Source organism: Hoplias malabaricus, chromosome 6 (assembly GCF_029633855.1).
Source record: "Hoplias malabaricus isolate fHopMal1 chromosome 6, fHopMal1.hap1, whole genome shotgun sequence".
Taxonomy (NCBI): domain Eukaryota; kingdom Metazoa; phylum Chordata; class Actinopteri; order Characiformes; family Erythrinidae; genus Hoplias; species Hoplias malabaricus.
This window is the reverse complement of record NC_089805.1, coordinates 42,803,395-42,827,084: the sequence shown is the minus strand read 5'-3', so window position 1 is coordinate 42,827,084 and position 23,690 is coordinate 42,803,395. Positions and strand designations below refer to the sequence as shown.

The 23,690-nt window shown below is 38.1% G+C and overlaps 2 protein-coding genes across 2 annotated transcripts in view; one reads left to right on the top strand and one right to left on the bottom strand.

Annotated features, from left to right (window-relative positions):
* The window catches only part of LOC136699822 (uncharacterized), a 29,724-nt gene extending 15,786 nt beyond the window's left edge, over positions 1-13,938 (top strand). The window contains exons 2-8 of the mRNA XM_066674830.1: positions 4,276-4,490; positions 4,578-4,641; positions 9,817-9,977; positions 10,049-10,269; positions 11,060-11,213; positions 11,500-11,610; positions 13,582-13,938. Coding sequence (XP_066530927.1) covers positions 4,283-4,490; positions 4,578-4,641; positions 9,817-9,977; positions 10,049-10,269; positions 11,060-11,213; positions 11,500-11,610; positions 13,582-13,643 — 981 coding nt within the window. The 5' untranslated portion in view covers positions 4,276-4,282 and the 3' untranslated portion in view covers positions 13,644-13,938. The remainder of the gene's footprint in view (positions 1-4,275; positions 4,491-4,577; positions 4,642-9,816; positions 9,978-10,048; positions 10,270-11,059; positions 11,214-11,499; positions 11,611-13,581) is intronic.
* Positions 13,939-13,947: 9 nt separating this feature from the next.
* Positions 13,948-23,053, bottom strand: LOC136699823 (CD209 antigen-like protein E). Its single transcript, XM_066674831.1, has 7 exons — positions 22,964-23,053; positions 22,262-22,399; positions 21,725-21,814; positions 21,231-21,302; positions 16,057-16,211; positions 14,503-14,615; positions 13,948-14,332 (listed from the first exon to the last, which is right to left on the bottom strand). Exons 1-7 carry the CDS (start codon positions 23,028-23,030, stop codon positions 14,170-14,172), a joined length of 798 nt encoding a protein of 265 aa, XP_066530928.1. The 5' UTR covers positions 23,031-23,053; the 3' UTR covers positions 13,948-14,169.
* Positions 23,054-23,690: the final 637 nt, after the last annotated feature.

Here is a 23,690-nt window from a genome sequence, read left to right as displayed (position 1 = left end):
GCAAGATGTTCAGTGATTCATTTGACTTCCGAAAAACTTGCTTCTGTGATTCAGTCCAAGAGCCTTTTAGTGGTGAACAGCACTTCTTCAATGTTGACTATCTCATCATTGCAACCATTCTAGCCAGGCGCTTAAATGACCACCTGGAGTCTCAGTCCAAGGGGGAGAAACCAAATGATTCAGGCCCTTACTGGATAACTTTCAAAACATTTTGCCCCAAAGTGAAGTGGTCCTACATCCAGAAAGTTTTAAATGAACAAAAACTGTTGAATTTTACACTGCATCAAGACATTGTAGTGTTGGGAAACCTTCTGAGAAATACAGAATACACTGAGTTTTCTCCAGAGACATACAAACAGCTTTTCCTGGGCTGTCCTCTGACTCCAGTTCTCATGACTCTCATGTTGAAGAGTGTTTCGTCAAATCAACTTGGGCATTTAGAGCAGCACAGAATTATTGTCTGCAGACAGAGTTTAATCATCTGGGTTAAACCAGAAGATCAAAACCATGTAGAACACAAACTTGTGGAAGTGTCAAATTACCTGGACATTAGTCACCCAGTGGCCCTCTCAAGAGGGAATAGGGCTGTGGTTTTGGATGAAGATGCAGAGTTCTACACTGAAGAGGAAGATGTGGGAGGAAGCTATTTTGAGCAGGACAGGAGCAGGATCTGAAGGAGAAAGTGACTATAAAGACAGCGAAACAGAGGATACATTTCATGAGAATGGTCCAGAATGGATTCCTACAATCCAACATAGGTAAGGACATCCCCAAATAAGATAAAATGGAAAACTTCTGCTTTTCAAGAAGGAAATTATTTTGTGACCGTGTGCAGAGAATAACACCAAAAGAAAATGTTAAAAACAGAAAGGCCAAAAGTGGAAGGGTAGATACTTAACTCATATCTAATCATATAAATTGTTCTTAAAGACGCTTAGTGGTTGTAGTTTTTGTTTTCACTTATGTTCAATTTGTCTTCAGCTGAACTGAGTCTGAAGATAAGGCAAAACAATATTTAGATGAACTGTTCATTGATAATTCTATTCTCAGAAATTCAGATACTTTGTCACCTTAAAGTATGGGACTGGTGCTGGAGTCCTAAACGTTGGGTCCTTTCTGTCAGAGAGAAGGTCCTAGTTATAATGTTCCAAAGCAGTGATTCTAGGGGTGTATTAAGCTTTCCAAATGTGGCGTGTTCTGGGATGGGGAAGTAAAATTGCCTCTGAAATTATCATAGCCAAATTATAATTACAATCACGACCAATTATAACTTTTGGAATTTCTATATTTTATGTACATCTAGACCTACAGTATAGGAATACTGTGGTTTTTGTTGACTTGTCTAATATTACTAATTTATAGACAGATCCCAGAGGGAAATTGTAATTATTGGTGGTGTAACTGGTGGAAGTTCTAAATAAAAATGGACAGTTCCAGAAATGAACACTAAGTTATTTAATTTAAAAAAAAGTTTTAATTAATAACTACACTGATTGCTTAACAAGATAAGTAAGTATAGGTATCTGCAAGTACAAAAATACACATGCTTGCATTGCAGGTCCTCTACAGTTAGAAAAACATGCATTTAAAATAGTGCATCAGTGGCTTTTCAGTTCAGTTAATTAAAGACTGCAGCAGGCATTCAGTTAATGTTTTTCTTTATTTTTGTCTTGAAATGACACTCATTGTAAGGAAACTCACTACACCTTCTAGTGTGTGTAGGGTTGGCAACTTTCTGAAATCAAAATAAGGAATGCAAGGGCCTTGTAAATCCTTTTCGACTGTAGTCAATCACATAAAACATTTTTGTTGTCAGACATTTATTTAGCCAGCTGCCATTAGGTCGGTCAGTGTCTGTCAGTAACATCTGAACAATGGCAAAGCAGAATCTGTCCATGTATTTTGCAAATACTGTATTACAAGTTTAATTATCTATTATTTTAAATTGTTCATTGATTACAATAAGATCTGAAATAAAACAATCTTGTTGGTCTAAGAGTCTAAAAGACTCATTACATTATCAGATGTCCACTCAAAATGTCATAAAAGTAATTGCTTATTTAGGACTCATATTTTGTCTTTCATTCTAATTAATGTTAATGTTTATAAAAATATATAATGTGATTTTACTGTACAAAGACTTACTTCAAAAATGTATCTGTAATGTGTTGAATGAGAATGAAATTTAGATTCTCCAGGACACAGTATGGAGATGATTGGCAATACAAATACGGGGCAATTGACAAAACTAATGGTACTGTAAAGCAATGCCATCGGTTGACAGATTAATCTCGTCATACGTATTCCTATCTAGAAAATGCTGACATTGTGACAGTGAAATTTTCTTCACTAATTTAGTGTGATGCAGTGTCTGATATCACTTCCCAGTGGGCACACAATGTTGAAGTGACGTCTTTTTTGGTTGGATACTTTTCGCGACTAACTCCAGATGCTGTTCAAAGCAGTCGTGCTCTGACACTTTGTTTAGTCTCTTCTGGAACAAAATGTATAAGTAAAAAACTTATAATATTATATAGTGCCTGGTTAAAAATATGCCATTATTATGTTTTCAAAGAAACTCATGGTTTGCTCTGAAGTGTTGTGGTGGAGGAAGATGGCAGAGATTTCTCAGGTCTTATATATTTGACATTCTTTATGTAACGTGATCTTGTGAATACAGGTGTGAAATATTAAATACACAGCACAAATTATGACTAAAGTATGATTTTAAAGAAACATAAAATGACATAAATAAGACATCAAAATGACCTTAAATCAGCTGGCTTGTGGCAACCCAAGTTGTTATCAATGCTCCGTTCAGAAGCCTGCATCACTGATGGTATGGGGTTGCATGAGTGCTTGTGGAATGGGCAGCTTGCATGTCTGGAAAGACACCATTAATGCAGAGAACTATGTTCAGGTTCTAGAACAACATATGCTCCCATCTAGACGTCATCTCTTTCAGTGAAGACCCTGCATTTTTCAACAAGATAATGCACCAGTCCTTCACAGGGCAACACACACACTCTCACACATTCATTTACACACTCACACCTATGGACACTTTTGAGTCACCAATCCACCTACCAACGTGTGTTTTTGGACTGTGGGAGGAAACCCACGCAGACACAGGGAGAACACACCAACTCAGTCTCCCAGAGCAGGAATCAAACCCACAACCTCCAAGTCCCTGGAGCTGTGTGACTGTGAACACACTACCTGCTGCACCACCGTGCCACCCCTCAATCAAAAACAGTTATTATAAAAACTGAAGATTCCTCACCATTTGCTGCTCTTCACTCGGTTTGTACTCAGAACTGGCCTAATGTGTTAACTAAGCCCTAATGTCAGTAAATGGGTGTAAAAAGTCCAGTAGGCAGGGCTCAGGAGTGAACAGCTTTTTGGAGAGTTTTTGACAGAAAAGAGATTGCAAACTTTGAAAAGCATTAACCAAGATGATATTGCTCTATTCCTGCAGTAATTTAAACAAGGAATATATATTTCAAACAAGTTACATTTCAGCCACATACAAACAAATGTTTTTCCTCATACATAACATTCTGCTTTAAAAGACTTCTGAACGTAAACAAAGGTTTCCTCCCACACTCCCAAAGCACATGTTGGTAGGTGAACTGGCTACTCCAGAGTGTCCATAGGTCTGATTGTGTGAGTTGCCCTGCGAAGGACTGCCGCCCACCTTGCACCCATTCCATGTCATTTTAGTAGGGCTCCAGACCCAGAGTGACCCTGAATTAGATAAGCCTTTGCAGACAATGAATGAATTAATTTGATGTTATTATTATTATTACTATTATTATTATTATCATCATTTACAGGGGGGCACAGTTGCAACACTGTTGCTGCCACACAGTTCCATGAACAGGTCACTGTCTGTGAGCAGTGTGGTGTGTAGGTTTCCTCCATGTGCTCTATTAACTTCCCAGAGTTCAAAAACACACACTGGTAGGTGGACTGACTATTCAAATGTGTCCCTAGGTGTGTATGTGTGTGTGTGTTTGTGTGTATGTGAGTAAGTATGTAGTGCCCTGTGATGGACTGGAGCCCTGTGCAGGGTGTGTCCCTGCCTTGCGTACAGTGATTCTGGGTACGATCTGGACATTGCACTGGATACGCAGTTACAGTATTATTTTCCATGTCCGGTGAAATCACAATATCAGTATTTGGTAAATGCACATCTGAATTTTTATTTTATCTACAATATGTTCTATGACCTTTCTGTTTTGTGTGTGTGTGTGTGTGTGTGTTTTTTTTAAGGCAAACAATGTATGCAGTTGTTATCTTGAATACCTCGATGGAAGTGATGGTGATCCCAAAAATCTGGTTGACTAACGGCAAAAAAGAAACTTACTGGCCGCCATTTAAGTCACCTACAAAATTCACAGAAGCTGTTAAAAACCAATTTCCTCCTGACACATTGACACCAGGACAACAGTGGGAAAAGATATATATTACTTACATTGGAGAACATGGTATGAACTGACAATTTTCTGAGACATTTTTATATTCATTATGTTCACAAATGGTATAGAAAGAGTAAAAGCATCATATTTCCCAAGGATCCTTTGATGAGGCAAAGAAAATAAGAGAAACGTTCACAGGCTCAAAACCTCAGGTGAAGAGGTAAGTCACTGTGCTGCAAAAAAATTGACTACCTGTGTAATGAGAGTTTGTTAAATGAAATATTCTTCAAACTAAACCAGCAAGTCTGTTTTTCAAAAAAATGAATCTTAATTTATGTAACATTGTAGATGTGGATTATTAAAACATGTATATAGAATTTATATAACTTTTACTCTGAACATGCAGACTTTTTAAAAATAGCAGTAAATAGCTTTAATGGATACTGTACTACATTCAATAAAATCACATCACTATACTGCACACATCCCTTCATAGCTAATTTCCATACAAGTAAAATCAAGAGAAAGGAGTGTTTAGCGAGTGACCGCCATTAACCATAGAGTCATTGTCACAGAGGTGTTTCTGGCATTTAAAAAACAGGAAAGCCCAAAATACTTACCCTTCTCATTGGAAGGTCTGGAGAAGTATTGGTACTTCATATTACTGTCTTTGTTTACATGTGGTTTTTTTTTATTATGTGATTGTGTTGTACAGAAAATATGGAGGGCAGGTAATAAATGCAGAAATGAAAAAAGAGCACAAAGTTTTGTTCCTAATATATAACACCGATATATAATATAATATATATCCCAATATATAACAACATATTCACACAGCTCCAGGGACCTGGAGGTTGTGGGTTTGATTTCTGCTCCGGGTGACTGTCTGTGAGGAATGTGGTGTGTTTTCCCTGTGTCTGTGTGGGTTTCCTCCGGGTGACTGTCTGTGAGGAGTGTGGTGTGTTCTCCCTGTGTCTGTGTGGGTTTCCTCCGGGTGACTGTCTGTGAGGAATGTGGTGTGTTTTCCCTGTGACTGTGTGGGTTTCCTCCGGGTGACTGTCTGTGAGGAGTTGGTGTGTTCTGTCCGTGTTTGCGTGGGTTTCCTCCGGGTGCGCCGGTTTCCTCCCACGATCCAAAAACACATGTTGGTAGATGGATTGGCGACTCAGAAGTATCCGTAGGTGTGAGTGTGTGAGTGAATCTGTGAGTGTGTGTGTTACCCTGTGAAGGACTGGCGCCCCCTCCAGGGTGTATTCCTGCCTTACGCCCAGTGATTTCAGGTATGCTCTGGACCCACCGTGACCCTGAACTGGATAAGCGGTTACAGATAATGAATGAATGAATGAATTTGTTTGAAGAATTTAGGCTTTCCAAATAAGTGTTAATTCTGAGTCCTATTGAATCCAGGAATGCCAGACCATACCAGAAAATCCACAGTTTTTATATCCTGTCTTGGGGAAAGAACAGTTACCACCTGACTTATTCTAGTGCTTCCTAAATATACCATACCGCTTGAGCATTATATACAAGGTACTATAATGTTATTATCCTCAATGTTTCCATTATTTTCAATCCAAGGAACACACTAGCTTTAAAAAGTTGTCTGCAACTACAGAAATCTTGATAATAAAAATAAAAACACTATGAATGTGTCAGGCACCAGCAGGTGTTTTGATAAGACTACATTTTTAGATATTTTATATATTTGTTAACATTAAATGGATATGTGTTTATCCATATCCATAACTAGACCTTTGCTAGACTTGAATGGGCTTTTTCAGTATAGCTGATCAGCATTCTCAGGCCTCATGTAGCACACATACAAATTCAGAGAAAACCAGCTTCATGCCTTCACCAATATTAATTATAGTTTTGTGCATTGAGTCCCATTGTTCTTTTAAACTGGAGCTATTTTAATTTGGGGCTTTTCAGCATAATAGTTACAGCATAATAGACATAAAGCTTTGTTGGAATTATTGCTATTTTCCCTTAACTCTCTGGAGTCTGAGGCCTTTCAACCGCATCAGAGGTAGATTGACATGCCTTGACATTTTTACAAATGTTCCCTACCTTGAAAACTAAAACCCTCAATGCTGCTTGTGCCGTGTTGCATCACAATAATATCGTCTTAAGTAAAAAAAAAATCAATATTGTGAATAGAGTTATATTCTGTTTATGTAATAACATCATGTAGGTAGTTACCCATAATAAGGCATATGTTCTTTACATGTCATTTAAGCTAAGTACGATGGAAAGTGGCTCTGAAGTGGAGAAATTTCCTTCGTAAAGGGAAGTGTGGAAGTAGTTTGGTTACAGAATATCAGATGTACAAAAAACCATGGTATTGTGTATAAAGTAAATGAAGCCTATAATGACAGAAAGGGGAAACACAAATAAACTGTTTCACCACCTCAAGCAGAAGCACTTGGCTGAGGATGAGGCAAATCAAAAATGTCATTAGAAGAGTTCCACAGCCAAAGAGCTCTAACCCAAGCAAATAAACTACACTGACTCAGCACAGCAACTATTCTTTGTTTTGTTATTTACTATGAAGTTTTAAGGTTACTTTTTGTAAAATTGTTTACATTTGTTGTTTATAAGCACACACTAACTTTTTCTCAACTTTTGTTGTAGTTTTATCGGCTAATTATTTTTTATACAATATCTGAATCTTGGTAAGTTACTGTTGATTCAAAGTAATCAAATGTTTACAGATTTATTTTTGTCACTTCATTTTAAATTTTTTATTAGTTATTTTTAAGAGTTTGCCAGTGATTTTTATATTGTCAAAATATCCTGAAATATTTGGATATTATTTTCAGGCCCACCCCTACTTCACATCCTAATATTCAGCACAAATTCAACAACAATAATCTGAGAGCAGTTGTGAGTGTAATCTATTTTTTGTTTAAATTATAGCTTTATGAACTGCATTGCTGTGTAAGAGGTCTGCCCGGGGCTGGGGCAAGGCTGCCTGCTAAGCCAACCCCAGTCACTAGAGGGAGACAGAGACACTCTTAATTTGGGGCAATTGGTTCCACCTGGGCTACCCCTACTTAAGGGAAGCCAACACACACCTCAGTGATAAGTCTTGGGTTTCTCTTTTCAGAGTGCCGTGCAAGTCTGGCCAGTAATTTGATAAAGGCTCTTGCGTTTTCTCCTGGGTCTCTCTATCTTCTGTTTCTCCACCAGAGCTTTCTCTCTGGTTTCTCCTGGGATTCAATATTATCTTTTCTTTACTGTTTTTTAGTATAAATAAATAATTAGAAATAAGTTGTGTTCTATCTTTAATTTCTTTTGTCTCATTTTGTCCCTCCCTTTTGTTTTGGGAAGTTTTCTTGCATTTGTTTTCTTTTGCTCAATTCTGAGCTAATCAGTTTTCCCCTGACATCTTAAGTTTTCCTCTCGTGTTTCATTTAGTCTTGGTGTTCCTAACTTCCAGAGTTAGGGTTGTTTGTGTGTCTCTGCACTTGAGGCCTATTTCTCTAGTCCTCTGTTGGTGGCTTGCCCTGTTTCAATCCACCCCTGGGTGAGCTGCCGCATTACATGCTGAAATATAACTCCTAGTATTTTTACTAATCAGCGCCAAGAACACTGTCTAAATTTAAATTGAACAGATTCTGCATTTTCACCCCTTTTTTGCATTGTAACCCTCCAGTAGGAGCAGCCAGATTACCATGATCTCACTGTTGAAACTGTAAATGGGTTGGCAATCCAGGCCCACACTTTGACTCACAGTCTGAAGTGAAACCTTGACAATTCAAGGTTTCTATGGTGTGTTTGTTTCTTGGACAAAAACCTGAATTATTTAAGTGATTTTGTACCAGCTGACTTTGACAATGATTAATACATTTTTAGTTCCATCAGACCACTTACACATTACACCTGCAGGAGCTTTTATGACATCCCATTCTAACTCTACATGCATTAATATGGAGTTAGTTCCACCTTTGCAGCTATTGCAGCAGGTTATGAACAGTAATTAAGTCAGCAGTGACTTTCCACTAACTCCACTTGAGGCTGAGTTGCTCTGGTTCCTAAATGCTTCCAAACAATACCACTCACAGTTGATCATGGTATATCTAGGACGGAAGAAATTTCCCAAACTGATTTATAGACTTACAGACCTCACATTTGAATTCAGTGAGGTCTTTGGAATGACCCATATTTTCCAAAATATTTGTTAGGTCAGTGTGCATGAATAGGTGCTTGACTTTAAACACACGTGGCAATGGGACTGCGTGAAACACCTGAATTCAATGATTAGGTGGTCTGTTACAATATTCATTAATTTATTCATTGTCTGTAAGCGCTTATCCACTTCAGGGTCACGGTGGGTCCAGAGCCTACCCAGAATCACTGGGCACAATGCAGGAACACTCCCAGGAGGTGACGTCAGTCCTTCACAGGGCAGACACTTCAGAAGAGCCAATCCACCTACCAATGGGTTTTTGGACCATGGGCGGAAACCGGAACACCCGGAGGAAACCCATATGGACTCAGACTCAGTTGGTGTGTTCTCCCTGAGTCCCAGAGCGGGACTCAAACCCACAACCTCCAGGTCTACTTAGTCTGTACTGTACTGTTTTATTCATTTTGTTTCCAGTTATTTTTATTAAACACTTTTTTTCTGCTTTACAGCACATCTATCACGGGCATGTTTCTATTGTCTTTGTGTTATTTTCCTTTTTGCTATAAAGTTTTTTCTACTATGAATTTATCCTACTTGTCATGCCTGTTTTCCCTGCCATGTGCTCTCTTAGCACATGGCTCTGTTTGTTATTGTCCATGTCTCCGCCCTTGTCCCGCCTTTGTTCCTCCTCCTCGTCCGTGTCTCATTTGTTACCCTGCCCTCTCATCATCCGTTTTCAGGTGTTTCTCATCTGGTAGATGTACTTAAGTCCCTTTGACTCGCTTCCTGGTATCGGTCATTCGTTTTGTTTCTTTCCCACTCCAAGTCAAGTCGCTTCGTTTCTATTCCAAGTCTTGTTGTTTCGCCTCCAGTGTTTCCGTGTCTTGTTGCTTAGTTCGGTCTGTCTGTCTCTGTCGTTTCTTCGTTTCATTTCCTATATCTTGTTGTTTCCGTAGTTGCCTGTCTTTGTTTTGTTGTCTTTTGTTTAATTAAAAGTACTGTGTTTTAGCGTGTGCGTACGTCTCCGTCAGTCCACCCTCCGCGAGTACTGACACTACTCACTACAGAAAAATATATTTCTCAGAGAAAAAAATACTTTTTACGAGATAATAACTTAACAGTATATTTTTGTGATGTCAAAAAATATATTAAATTAACACTTTTAATATAAGGATGTACATATCTAAAAATCTAAATTTTGCAGTAATTCTTATTTGTGTGTGTGTGCGCTTAAAATGGTATGGTGGTCCATTTATGAAAAAGCCCCTCAACATCTGGAGATACACCTCTAAAAAGAAGAAAACTAAATGAAGAGATGGGTTTAAATCCACCTGAAATGTTTCTGGGAACATCCCAATCAACTCTAACATCTACATTCACACCTCCATCTCTAAAACATCTCCAGTCTCACTCCAGCAAAACTGGTAAGTACACAGCACAACATGTGTATGATCCGTGTTTTGCAATCACACTGAAATGTCTGTTTGCCCAAAAGGGCTGAAGGAAGTCATGGGAATGCTGCAAGAAATCAACCAAAAGGTTCAAGATAATTCTGAAATGCTGAATGAATTACTGAAGAGAGTGGATCGAGCAGGACAGCCGTGCAGTTCAAAAATTCTGTCAGAAACATTCACTCCCAAACTGCCACTTACTGACCTCAGTGAAGTTAACAGGATTGAGGAAGACCTCAAAGACTACACAATTAAGCAACACTATGTGAGTAAACACCATACTATGATTATTTTTACTCGTTTACTTACTGAATTTGCAAAATTTGGAGAATAATGGAATGTTCAGACTGAAACATCCAGCAAATGTGTAAATTAATTTCCATTTTGCATACATCACGCATCACATTTATGTTTATTCCCACTAAGTCAAAATCCTTTATTTCCACATTCAAAATGAAATAAATAAATAAATAAAATAAATAACTGGCAAGTTCTAGCAAGGGCTTCCATCAAAAATCTACTAACATTATTTTAATTATTTTTCAGGTTCTATAAAGTTGTAACTTTGTCTTTTTATGTCATAAATATATGTCTTCAAAATGTAATTGTTAATTATTTTTTAAACCCTAAAAATGAAATATTAATGCACTTAAATCACCATCGTGTAAAACCAAACCCCAAGAACAGAAAAAAATTGATTGCAAGTTTTGCAGTGGTTTTTCTTGATGGAACTCGACTCATAATGCAGTGATCAATAAATTCTACTTGTCATTCTCAGTTTATTTAATTTTAGGTTATTTCTGTTGTGTTATTTTTAATACAATGCAGCAGTTACCATAAAATGACAAAAGCAGGAGAATGTTTGCATTTTAACAATTATGTTACACAAAAAAGCTTTAGAATGTTTTTACACCTAATAAAGTCTAGTATCTGACCTGCATTTTTTTTCAAGCCATCTACAAAGCAGTGACTCTTGCTTGACTTGGCTAAGTTGAATTAAAATCCAGGTGCTTATGGTAATGAAAACCTACTTTTCTTCTTTCTCGTTTTCACAGATACAATACTTGTCAAAACATGGGAAACAAGGCATTGGTCACAAGGACATGATCAGAAGGATAATGGAATCTGTGATGAGAGATGATGTTGCTGATAAATTTAATTGGCAAGGAAGAAACCAAAAAACTGGCCTCTCTGCTCTTATAATCAAAGGTTTGATTATTGTTCCTTGAAAAAAAACCTAATGCACAGTAGTACACACAGTCATTTTTATCTGTTGATGAAGTACATTTGAGTGAATAAAATTTAACCAAGGATACCTGGTGGGCCCTAGGATTTGAAACTATGAAATGTGTAGTTACAGACTCACATATTACTAGTCTATGGGTCTCAAAGAGCTGGATTTTCTCCACTTTTCCAAATCACACTAGAATCTTATAAATCACCAGTGGCTTACTACTGTACCTAGATTTATTTTTATTATTTTCTTTATTTTTAGCTGCTGGACGGCAATGTGGAATCCATGACGCTGTGTCAGAAAAGGAAATCAAGATATGGCTGAGAAAAGCTACAGATCGAAATGCTCGGAAGAAAATAAAAAACCTAAGAGGTTAGTGATTCTATAGTCTTGGAGTACTCAAAATTCTGATTTGATGTGGTTTGGGAAACCCTTATTGTTTTCTTTATTAATTATATGTTTTTTTTTCTACTAAGTCTTCTAAAAATTATACTTTGTTTCAACTTGGAGTATATTTCAAACCACCTTTCAGATAACTGATATTATACTAATAAACTATAGAAAATATAGCATGGAGGACAGCAGCATGTCTGGCATGGACGTCAGTTCAAGAACACATTCTTTATTCACTGTAAATTCTACTTAATATGGCCCTTCAGAAAAAGAAAACTGTACATTTTAAACAATGGTAGAAAACATAAAGATCCTTACACTATCCCAACTCTTCTAATGTAAACCTGAACAAGTGAATTAGACACAAAGGAATTCAGTTGCACAAGCTGCATTTGTGCAAATGTGACCCTGACGTGGTGATGTGTTAGTATGTGCTATGCTGGTATGAGTTGATCAGACATCACAGTGCTGCTAGAGTTTTTAAACACAGAATAGTTCAAAAATATCCAATCTATAGTTTCCTGTGGGCAAGGTCATGTGAGCAAAGAAAAAGGACTAGAGGATGACACACAGTGTGCAGCAACAGATGAGCTACTGCTGCGTCTGATCCACTCATAGGTGTACTGCATACACACTAACACTGGTGATAATGTAATTTATTTCTGTAATTTAATCCTCTTTCCTAACAGCAAAGTCCATTAATGATGTCATATGCCAGACTGAAAACGCCATACACCAGAAAGCTTCATCTGTTTTAACCTGAAGAGAGCAAGATTGAAAAAGTATCATTTTTGCTTTTAGAAATGTTGAAAGACCTAACAGTAGGGAGGCACGGTGGTGCAGCAGGTAGTGTCGCAGTCACACAGCTCCAGGGACCTGGAGATTGTGGGTTCGTGTCCCGCTCCGGGTGACTGTCTGTGAGGAGTGTGGTGTGTTGTCCCTGTGTCTGTGTGTGTTTCCTCCGGGTGACTGTCTGTGAGGAGTGTGGTGTGTTGTCCCTGTGTCTGCGTGGGTTTCCTCCGGGTGACTGTCTGTGAGGAGTGTGGTGTGTTCTCCCTGTGTCTGCGTGGGTTTCCTCCGGGTGACTGTCTGTGAGGAGTGTGGTGTGTTCTCCCTGTGTCTGCTTGGTTTTCCTCTGGGAGACTGTCTGTGAGGTGTTTGGTGTGTTCTCTCTGTGTCTGCGTGGGTTTCCTCCGGGTGACTGTCTGTGAGGTGTTTGGTGTTTTCTCTCGGTGTCCACGTGGGTTTCCTCCGGGTGCTCCGGTTTCCTCCCACAGTCCAAAAACACACATTGGTAGGTGGATTGGTGACTCCAAAGTGTCTGTAGGTGTGAGTGTGTGTGTTGCCCTCTGAAGGACTGGCGCCCAATGGCATGGTTCGACCAGTGCTGCTTTTTGTCAACTGTCAGCTTCCATCTCTACTCTTTGCCATGCACGGAGACAGAGAGAGCCTGCCTTCTATACCCTCCTTGTTGATGGCGAATGTCACTTTTTTATTACCCTCTGTGTCATTTGGCATTTTGTGTTCTATGGATTTCTGTAAGCAAATTGTGTTACTTAAAATAACTATATTATTATTATTATTAATCAACACACAACAAAATCATCATCTGCAGCTTTCATGTCCACCATAATTGGCAGCTCGCTCCTCCTGGCACACAGGGCCCCAAAGGAGCATCCTGTTACCAGTGGCCCACCACAGTGCATGGGCTTTTTCCAGGTCCAGACGACTAAGCTAGAGCAAAATTCTATGTGGTACCTAATCCCACTGATGTAGCCCTTTTTTGGTTTAGCCATTGAAGAGAGCATTCAAGCTGCTAAGCTAAAACTCTGATGTGATCTGATTGGTTGATTTCCAATGACAGTCCATTAAAAATTGCAGCAACGTTTCATAAATGTCTTGTTACTTTTCATTATTAAAACCTAACATTTTATTTATCTTTCCTTGTAGACTGTGAACTAGACTGTGGATCCCCAGCAGTAACCTCTCTCAGTGATAATATGATCTTCTGAAGACTTGTAATCTTTGGAAAATTGGAATCTTGAATGCAGTAGCTCCTAATATGCAGAATATTAAATCATTACGTTCTTTTTAACAGCTTCTATGTTAAGGTTTCTTTATACATTGTAAATGTTAGGATATATAAAATGTTGGTTTTTTTGTTATAGTTCATTGGCAGTTTAATATTTGAAATAATAGCCTATGAGCACTATATCTCAATGAAATGTGTAGTTTTAAAATGGAAGAATCAAGTGTGAAACACAAAAGTCTTAATAAATGCATTTATGTGTTTGATTTAAAAGTAAATGGGTCAAATCATCGCTGTCGAATGGAAATCATTTGTCTCCAAAATAGTAACAGGAAAAGGAAGAAAATAAACTTCTTTACTTTCAGTCAATGTAAAAAGATTTTATTCCAAGTCATTTTTGGGGCTACACAGTGAAATATGACTGATCAGATGTAGAAAGAAATTAAGCTCATAATAGTCACAGGTGGTGCATGTTAATCTGTTAAAAGGAAGTTACAATGTAGGTCATATTATTTTTCACAGATGTATTTTTTGAGTTTTTTGCATGAAGCATCAAACCATGTGTGTGTATATCCTTCTTCATTCCCCAGAGCTCCACAGTTCTCTCCTGAAGAATCCTCAGATTTCCAGTTATCAGGTTCATCAGGTTTATTCTTTCGCTTTAACCAGAACCTGAAGGAAAACAGAAGAATATTCATTTTTCTTCTCAGTTTCATTGTGCCGATTTATATTCCTCCAGATCTTTTTGAAAATCATCTCAATTGCCATGGCAGACATGTTAAACCACAAAAAAAAAAACCAAAGCAATATTTGGAAGTGTGTGAGGGGAAAATGGCTCTTACTCCGTTCTTGTTTCAGAGAGCGGTTGGTTGTTCACCCACATCCACTGTCCCTCCGTGTCCAAATCATTCAGCCCAATCCAGTGAGTCTCATGGATGTGTGAAGAAAGAAAATCCTGATGCAGGGTGTTGGTGATTATTTTAATATATTGCTGAAGTACTCATATGTGCTATTAGCATCATTTTCATATTTCACAGCACAAATGAATGTTTATTATTTGTTTGTCAGGTTTTTTTTGATGGTCCATCCAAGTTTTGGACAATTCCACCCAAAAGCCTCCCTCAGTCGCCTAATGCTACAAACCTTGGCTTGAAGGGAGAACACTAAACATGAGGGTTTTCTGAGACATTTTCTCAAACCTCTCTAAAGGTAATGTACGGAGAGCCCGAAAGGACACGTTGGGAGAGAAAAAAAAAAAACACGTGGAAATTTTTCTTTCTATGATGCATTTAAAAATATAAAAAATATTTTTTTGTTTGTTTGGTTGGCTGAGCAATAAAGGGAAACCTAAGTTTACCGGATTTGCCCTGTAGATGTCTTTCCATTCAGGCAGCATTCCACTCACTTTTATTTACCTAAGCCCACTATTCATTTTTTGGAAGTGTTGAAAGCGTATCTGTGCTTGGAACTATTCTAACTGAATTTGACCTCTATATAGCATATACAGTGTTATATGTAAAATGGTTTTCAAGAGCAGTAACAGTTTTCTGGAAAATGGCTATTGGACAACTTAATTATGGAGTCAAAAAAGGGTCAAAAAGATTTTGAGTTTGTAAAACAATAACCACAAAGGACTCTGTAACTGCGTTTGAGCAGCTACATACATGTAAAACTAAAATCCACAAATGTATTGGAATGCACAAATTTAAAACAACAACAACAATAACTTAAAATCACAGATATGAAAAAAAAAGATTTGTATTTGTAAATCAGATGTGGTGAATGTGTGAATCAGTACCTTCTCAAATGGTTTAAAATGTGCAAGAGCAAAGTTTTAAGGTTCCAAATGTGACAGTGGGAGTTTTTGAATGAGGTGGAAAAAATCCACACATTCGCCTTCTCTGCTGCGTGTGCGAATCTCTTTTTGCAGTTGCGGATTTAAGACCCTTTTTGATGGCCAATTGATGGACTAAGAGGAAAGCTTTAGCTGGACCAATCAGATCTGGAGTGCATTCTGGTTAAGACTGGCATATTTGAGGCCAAGTTCAAAATAAAGTTCTATTTAGCAGTCATTTTCCATTAGGATACATGCAAGAACAGATAAACCTCCAAATGAACAGTGGGTTTAGGGAAATAAAGGTGAGTGCAATGCTGCCTGAATGGAGTATAGGTGATATCTACAGGGCAAAACCCATAATGCACTTAAATTTTCCCTGTATTGTTAAATTTTTCCCCTTAAATAAATTCTCAAGTTAAATATCCCGAGATCCCAAGATAATTAGCGTAAGGGGGGAAAAAAAAACTAACAAAAGAATTGGAGCTGAGCACACATGGAGGGAATCACTGACTCCACAGTTCTGTTCAAAAGAAGTTAAAAGGACTGATTTCAGACTCACATGTTCCTCTTTGCTGGTGATTACAACCAGATTGCCTCCTTTCCCAGTGCAGTAATCCCGACTCTCCCACCAGTTCAGCTTATCACTGGAGAGGTAGTAACAACTTACACCGAAAAAAGTCCATCCTTCTCCACACTGTGCACATATTTCACACCCTAATGTGCAAAACAGATACACAGCAGATCTTTCATGAAATTAACATATTCGTTTTAGCTCATTGTGGATATTTGAGAGTGACTGTGTTGAAATGAGTTTCTGCTCTGTAACAACAGCCAAAAAACACTTAAGGAGCAGCTTAATAACAATCATTCTGAATTCAGTCCCACTTTATATTAAGCGTCTCTAATAACTGTGTAGTTACACATGAACAACATATGCCACAACAATCTAACTACTTATGAACTAGTACCTGTTACAGATGGATTACAGTAGTAAAGCTTACGTAATTACATATGTGTTTCAACAAGTGATTCTTCATAGCTGTAACAGCATAAATCTCGCTCATGTAATTTCATGTGTAATTAAATTAGTAATCAGACTGGAACAAGATTTATTGTTCCAGAAGCCTTTTCTGGCAGGTATGTATTACCTTACATTAAGACAGTAAACTGGATTTGCCGTGATTTCTAACATTTAGCTAAGATTTATGTTATTGTTGAGACATTGTAACCAATTTCAGCTTTAAATCACTCTGTAATGTGAGAGTACAGCAGTGTCCATTATTTCACAGTCTAACATTTATGGAACTATTCAAATGTGTTGCATTATTATTACCCCTAAGCAATGTCTATATTACCACTTAATTATTACTCAGTACCTACATAACTACACAAGAATTGTCCATGTATATTAAAGTGTAACATTTACATAATTAGTTTGAAATAACTGACAAAATAAACTAAAATAAAGACAAATTAAATGAAACTACTAATTATTGTAAAACGCTACTACTGCAGAATTGCATAACATATTAAGAGATGTTTAATACATGTATCCTAATAGTGACTGGACATATTCAACACATTGTTCATTTTATCAGTGAATTAAACTTATGTAGACAAGGTTAATGAAAGTTTTGTATTGTATTTATTCATTCATTGTCTGTAAGCGCTTGTCCAGTTCAGAGTCGCGGTGGGTCCTACCCGGAATCACTGGGCACAAGGCCGGATCACACCCTGGAGGGGGCACCAATACTTCACAGGGCGACACACACTTTACTCCGAAATTAAACTAATATTTTTCTTCATAGAGTTAACAGTTCCCTTTGAGGATGCAGTAGATGAAGCATTCAAAATGAAGAAGCTGAAGTACATGGACTTAGCGGCTGAGGTGAGGGAATGCTGGTGGCAGACACATGTAAGACCAGTGGAGATAGGTGTCAGGGGATTTGTAGCCAAGTCTGCCACATCCCTGCTTGTGCAGTTCAAGTTCAAGTGTTTTTTATTGTTATTTTAACCATACACAGTGGTGTACAGTACACAGTGAAATGAAACAACGTTCCTCCATGTCAAAGGTGCCACATAGAACAACAAACTACACGATACAACATAAAGTGCACGTGCAAAGATGCAAGACAATTTAAGATACAAAAATTTTGAGACAATACAATAAATACACAAGACAATTTACAATGAACAATAGCAATAAATAAAGGGAGGGGCCAGTGCAGTTAGCCCACTGGTGGTGGGAGCAGTAAGGTGCAGTTTGATATAAGTGTAAACATTGTACTTTGAGGCAGTTTTTTGCTTTTTTGTCCGTTTGGTATTAGTGTAAACACTGTACTCAGGTTTAGCAGCAACATACTAATGTTAATGTTGCATAGATGTTAACAGCAGATGTATAGACAGTTGAAGCAGACAGTTTAAAAATGTGTAATTGTGTGTGTGTTTGTGTGTTCATTCTAGTCACTGATGTGTGCATTGTTCATACCAGACTCTGACTGTGCAGGAGCCTGAAAGCTCGGGGAAAGAAACTGTTGCACAGTCTGGATGTGAGGGCCCGGATGCTTCAGTACCTTTTTCCAGACAGTAGGAGGGTTAAGAGTGTGTGTAACGAGTGTGTGTGGTCATCCACAATGCTGGTTGTTTTGCGGATGCAGCATGTAGTGTAAATGTTTGTGATGGTGGGGAGAGAGACACAGATAATCTTCTCAGCTGTCCTCACTACCCGCTGCAGGGACTTGCGATCTGATATGGTGCAATTCCCAAACCTGGCAGTGATGCAGCTGCTCAGGATGCTCTCAATGGTTCCTTTGTAAAATATGGTGAGGATGGGAGGTGAGAGATGTGCCTTCCTCAGCCTTTGCAGAAAGTAAAGACACTGCTGGGCTTTCTTGGCTATGGTGTTGGTGTTGAGGGACTAGGTGAGGTCCTCCAACAGGTGAACTTCAAGGAACTTGGTGCTCTTAATGATCTCCACAGTGGAGCCGTCGATGCGTATTGGAGAGTGATCATGCCTTGTCCTTCTGAAGTCAACAAACAACTCTTTGTTCTTGTCTCTGTTCAGAGACAGGTTGTTGGTTCTACACCAGTCTGTTAACCATTGAATTTCCTCTCTGTATGCTGACTCATTGTTCTTGCTGATGAGACTCACCAAAGTCGTGTGATCTGCAAACTTGATGATGTGATTCGAGCTGTGCATTGCTGCACAGTTGTGAGTCAGTAAAGTGAACAGCAATGGACTGAGCACACAGCCCAGTAGATAAAGTAGAGTGTAAGTGTATAAATGATTATTTGAAAGGTATATTGCTGGTTTAAATGATCATCAGAGAAGAAATTGAATAGTTTAGGTAAAGTGATTTATGAAAATGGAATGGCAAGGTTTGGTAGGTTGCAGAAAAGGCAAAGGGTACAAGATGTAGTGAAGTCAAGATGGCAACTTGAAATAGATAAACTAATGCAGGAGTTAAAAATCAGTGGAGGTGTGTAGGGGAAGAGGAAAAGAGGACATTAAGGTATTACAGAAAGAGCTTAAGGGTAGGCTGGCAGTGTTGAAAAGAGCAGAAAACTTGAGGAAAAGGAGGTAAAAGAAGGAACATGCAAGGGCATTTTTCTTTAGGAATCCATTTCATTTTGTGAAGACCTTATTGATAAGGAGAAATCTGGGAGTTTAAAAGTTGGAAAAAGGGAATTAGAGGAGCAATGATGTGTACACTGATAAGGAGAAGGCAAAGGAACTAGAATTGCCACAAGATATTCCACCACTAGGTGAATTTGAGTGGCAAATAGAGGTTAGCCCACCAAAATGGAGTGAGGTTCAAGATGTGATGCATCATGAAAAGGCAGGTTCTGTTCCAGGGCCTAATGGTGTGCCTTATCAGGTGTACAAATATGCACCTAAGGTCTTGAAGTTTTTGTGGAGGTTGACAGTCATAGTTTGGAAGAAAGGGATCATTTCAAAAGAGTGGAGAAGAGCAGGCGGTATCCTTATCCCTAGGGAGCAAGATACTGTGGGTATAGAACAGTTTCAGCCTATAAGTCTTCTTAATATGGAGGGTAAGGTTTTCTTTAGTTTGATAGCTTGGAGACTTGCTGCTTATTTGAAAGCAAACAAATTAATTGATACATCAGTACAAAAGGCAGGGGTTTCTGGCTTTGCAGGATGTTTGGAGCATAGCAGCATAATCTGGCATCAGATTCAGACAGCAAAGAAAGAGGGTAGAGATGTACATGTTATTTTCCTAGATTTAGCAAATGCATTTGGCTCAGTGCCACATACATTTATGTGGAAAGCTTTTGAATTTCTCCAGGTTCTAGATAAGGTTACTAGGCTTGTTATAACATATTTTGAGGACACTGAGTTTTGCTTTTGCACAGGGGAATTTGCTACATCATGGCAGCAGTTAGAAATAGGTATAATGGCTGGCTGTACGATTTCACCATTAGCGTTTAAGATGGCCTAACCGTACTAGTAGTCGTAGATGTTAAGAGTAGCTATTGCTGATTTGATCATAAATGGCCATGGCAACCTTAGGGTGGTAGGATTGGAACAATAGGAATTGTGTGGCTGCCGGTAGGAAGAGGGTGGGGTGGGCCCTATGTGAAGCTCTAAGGGATTGGCATAGGATATTTTACATCTTATTTTGTATGATTATTATTACAATTACTGTAAATGTATTAAAATTTCCAATGTGTAATAATACTTTACACCTGGTAGCAGAGCTACACTACATTGCCAAAATTATTCACTCATTTACCTTCGCGCACATATGAATGTAAGTGACATTCCATTCTTAATCAATAGGTTTTAATATGATGTTGACCCACTCGTTGCAGTTATAACAGCTTCAACTTCTCTGGGAAGGTTTTCCACAAGGTTTAGAAGCATGTTTATTGGAATATTTGGCCATTCTTCCAGGACTACATTTTTGAGGTCCGACAATAATGGTGGAGAGAAGGCCTGGCTCGCAGTCTCCACTCTAATTCATCCCAAAGGTGTTCTAGCAGGTTGAGGTAAGGGCTCTGTGCAGGGAAGTCAAGTTCTTCCACATCAAACTCGCTCATCCATGTCTTTATGGACCTTGATTTGTTCACTGGTGGTCCAAATTGTCCAAAATCTCTTGGTAAGCTGACGCATTAAAAGTTCTTTTTACTGGAATGAAGGGGCAGAGCCCATATCCTGGCTGAGTTGCTTTCTTTCCCAATTGTTTTCCTTTTACCACTGACAGCTGAGTGTAGAATATTTAGTAGTGAGGAAATTCCACAACTGGACCCAATGCCCAGGTGGCATCCTATTATATTACCGTGCTGGAATTCACTGAGCTCCTGAGAGAGACCCATTCTTTTACAAATGTGTGTAGAAACAGTCTGCACCTGAATTCAATGATTTGAATGAGTGAGTGAATACTTTTTGGCAATATAGTGTATAAGACAAAAGGGCAAAACCACATGAAACTGAAAACTCTTCAGCTCCACCACTGGTGTTTATTTGATGTGAAACTAAAAATAAAATAACACACAACAAAAGCTATAAACTACATAATTGTACGTCTCTTAGCCAAAAAAAACCCAGCCAATAAACCCCAGCCCACAAAAAGTCCCACAGACCAGGGAGCACAGTGCTGTGCTAAATTTAACCAGAAATATGAATTCTTGATAGTCCAGACATGTTTTGTGTGGAGATGTGTTGAGGAGTAAAGTTGGAGAATGAGAAATAAGACTGTCTGTTAATCTTACCACTGCAGTGAGAGAGCAAATCTTGAACCCTGCGGTGCTCTGCCTTCAGCTCTTCATACTTCCTTTCTGTTTCTAATGTAAAAAGAAACTGTGTTCCTTATTTGGTCAGCCTTAGTTTCTTTCCTCTAACCAGGTACTTCAATTTTCACTTGGTGTAGCTGAGAAAGCCTTATATTCCAACAAATCTACAACATCTTACCATCACTGATGCATTGCCCATTAGACATTAGCTTTTTATGACTTCCTGCACCTTGTGAAGATATTAAGTACTGTGGAAGGTGCAACACCTAAAATTCATTCATTGTGCGATATTGTTGTGGAATGGTAGAATTATTCTGTAATGCATTTTTACACAAGCCTTGCTCATAAAATCCAAGACTGTACCTTGATACGCTTTCATACTTAAGCAGGATTTAATCACCTGTTTGATCATTGATCCTGTCTTGAAAGTGTGCCAAAAATGCTCAACACCACAAGATGAGTTTTTGACCTACCACTGGCATTGTGTTCCTGCACTGAGAGTCTTTGTACAGCTCTGGAATAATCCTCAGATATTGCTTCAAAAGACATGCTTTTACTCACATCTGTTCAGTAAAGGGAAAGGAAAAGGGAGTTGAGTTTTACAGTGCTGTTCAAATGTATTTAGGCTTCACCCACACCCCCACTTGCCCCACCCACACACCAAAATATTATAAGTTTTCAATACTTAAATTTGTATTTGTGGCAGATCTATCACCCAGTGTCCAGCACAGTTTTTCCATTGAGTGGATCATTAGCTGATGAGCTGAATCAGTTTTGGGGAGTGGAAGTTTGGGACATGGAAAACTTTAAACTCTGCGAGTCAAGGGGTCCCCATTAGAGATAATTTTTTATTTACTCTGTGTGACAGAGTAATTCTCTCCATGAATCCACCCATTCTGATAACTGTTCTGTAACTTTCTTTTCTTCCTTGTTTGATGTTAGTATTTTTGTTACAGAGCTATTGAGTGTTTTTCTTGCTGCATTACAGAGTGAAACTGAGTGATACTCACACAGGATCCCCACAGCACAGAGACCCACCAAAGCACAGAGCAGAAGGAGAGAGAAAACAGCCAGAACATGCTTCAGAGTTTTTGTAGAACACAGATGACTCCTCCCTCTCACTGACTGGACAGTGTGGTCCAAAATATCTGAGACAAATCACTTCATGTCACTTCAAATTCATAACAGAGGACATGGCTCTAAGATAATGTGCAAAATTCTAAAACTGCTTTCATCTCCAGTAAAAACAATTGATAACTGCAGTAGTTCGTATATCAAGATAAAAAGCAGAATATGAATTTATTAGAAAACGGCACAAGTCTTTGGTTCTACTTTTCCATATCACTTGTTCTGTTTTGGTTTCATTCATATATAGTTTTCCTTGGTTGTATCTTCTGCTTTTCACAGTCCAAATTATTGTAAATACATTCAGTAATGTTCTGAATCCAAGAGTGGCCAGTCCAAAATTCCACCCAGTTTTTTTTTTTTTTTTTTTTGTAAATGCTAATGCTATGTTCATTGTAAAGTTCCCTCAGTGAGTGTTGAGTTATTTCTCTCACTGTGGAAGAATTGATAGTGCACATTTTACCTCTGACCTTTTCAAACCCCCTGTATCATTATATTCCACCATGATTAAAACACAGCTAGATTTGTATTTTTTAAAAGTCTTTTCAAAAGAAACCCAACAAATGAGCAAATAAATGAGACTCTACCTGATGAATTACGACGAGAATTCATTTTTGAGAGCTGAAAGTCTGTGTTTTCATAGAAGTTCTCCATTTAATCAACTCCACCACACACCACCACCCCAAAGAAACTCACATCAGGAAACATGAAGAAGTCTTATTTATACTGAGACAGACAGGAAGTGTGCTACCCAAGGCTGTTTTATCTTACTGATTCACGCCTTCAAGAATTCAGACACATTTGATAATTTATTCAATTAATATACTGCTTTTTTAATACAGTTTAGAGTATTATTATTAAAATTATATTCTTAAAAGTAGAAAGTTCATCCATCAAACCTGCTCTGAACAAACAATGCTATTTAAGAATCTGCCTGGAGAAAGTCTGACAAATGCCAGTAAGTATTGTTATTAAATATAGTTTTATTATTTCCCAAGAACTGGGCTGGAGCACTGGAACTGTGTTCTGTGGAGTGATGGCACTACATCCAATATGTGATATCGAGCAAATCATCAAACAGTAAATCAGCAGTACCTGAGCTCATTCATGGTAATGGGGATAAATGTCCTCCAATTGTTCTATTTTTATTTTTTTTACTTTTTAGGAGAAATATATCAGACTTCTTATTTTCTTCAGATGGAGAAGTGAAAACTTCACATGTATTCTAGAAACATGAGATCAGAAGCTGAATATACAGAAAAAAAGTATTGTCTTTACTGATTAAATTTATATATATATATATATATATATATA

Coding starts and splice junctions, on each gene's coding strand:
- LOC136699823 (XM_066674831.1), bottom strand. CDS start 23,030: ATGGAGAACTTCTATGAAAACACAGACTTTCAGCTCTCAAAAATGAAT. Junction 21,303..21,724: donor GCAGGAACACAATGCCAGTG/GTAGGTCAAAAA, acceptor TTTTTACATTAG/AAACAGAAAGGAAGTATGAA. Junction 14,616..16,056: donor TCACCAGCAAAGAGGAACAT/GTGAGTCTGAAA, acceptor ACCCTGCATCAG/GATTTTCTTTCTTCACACAT.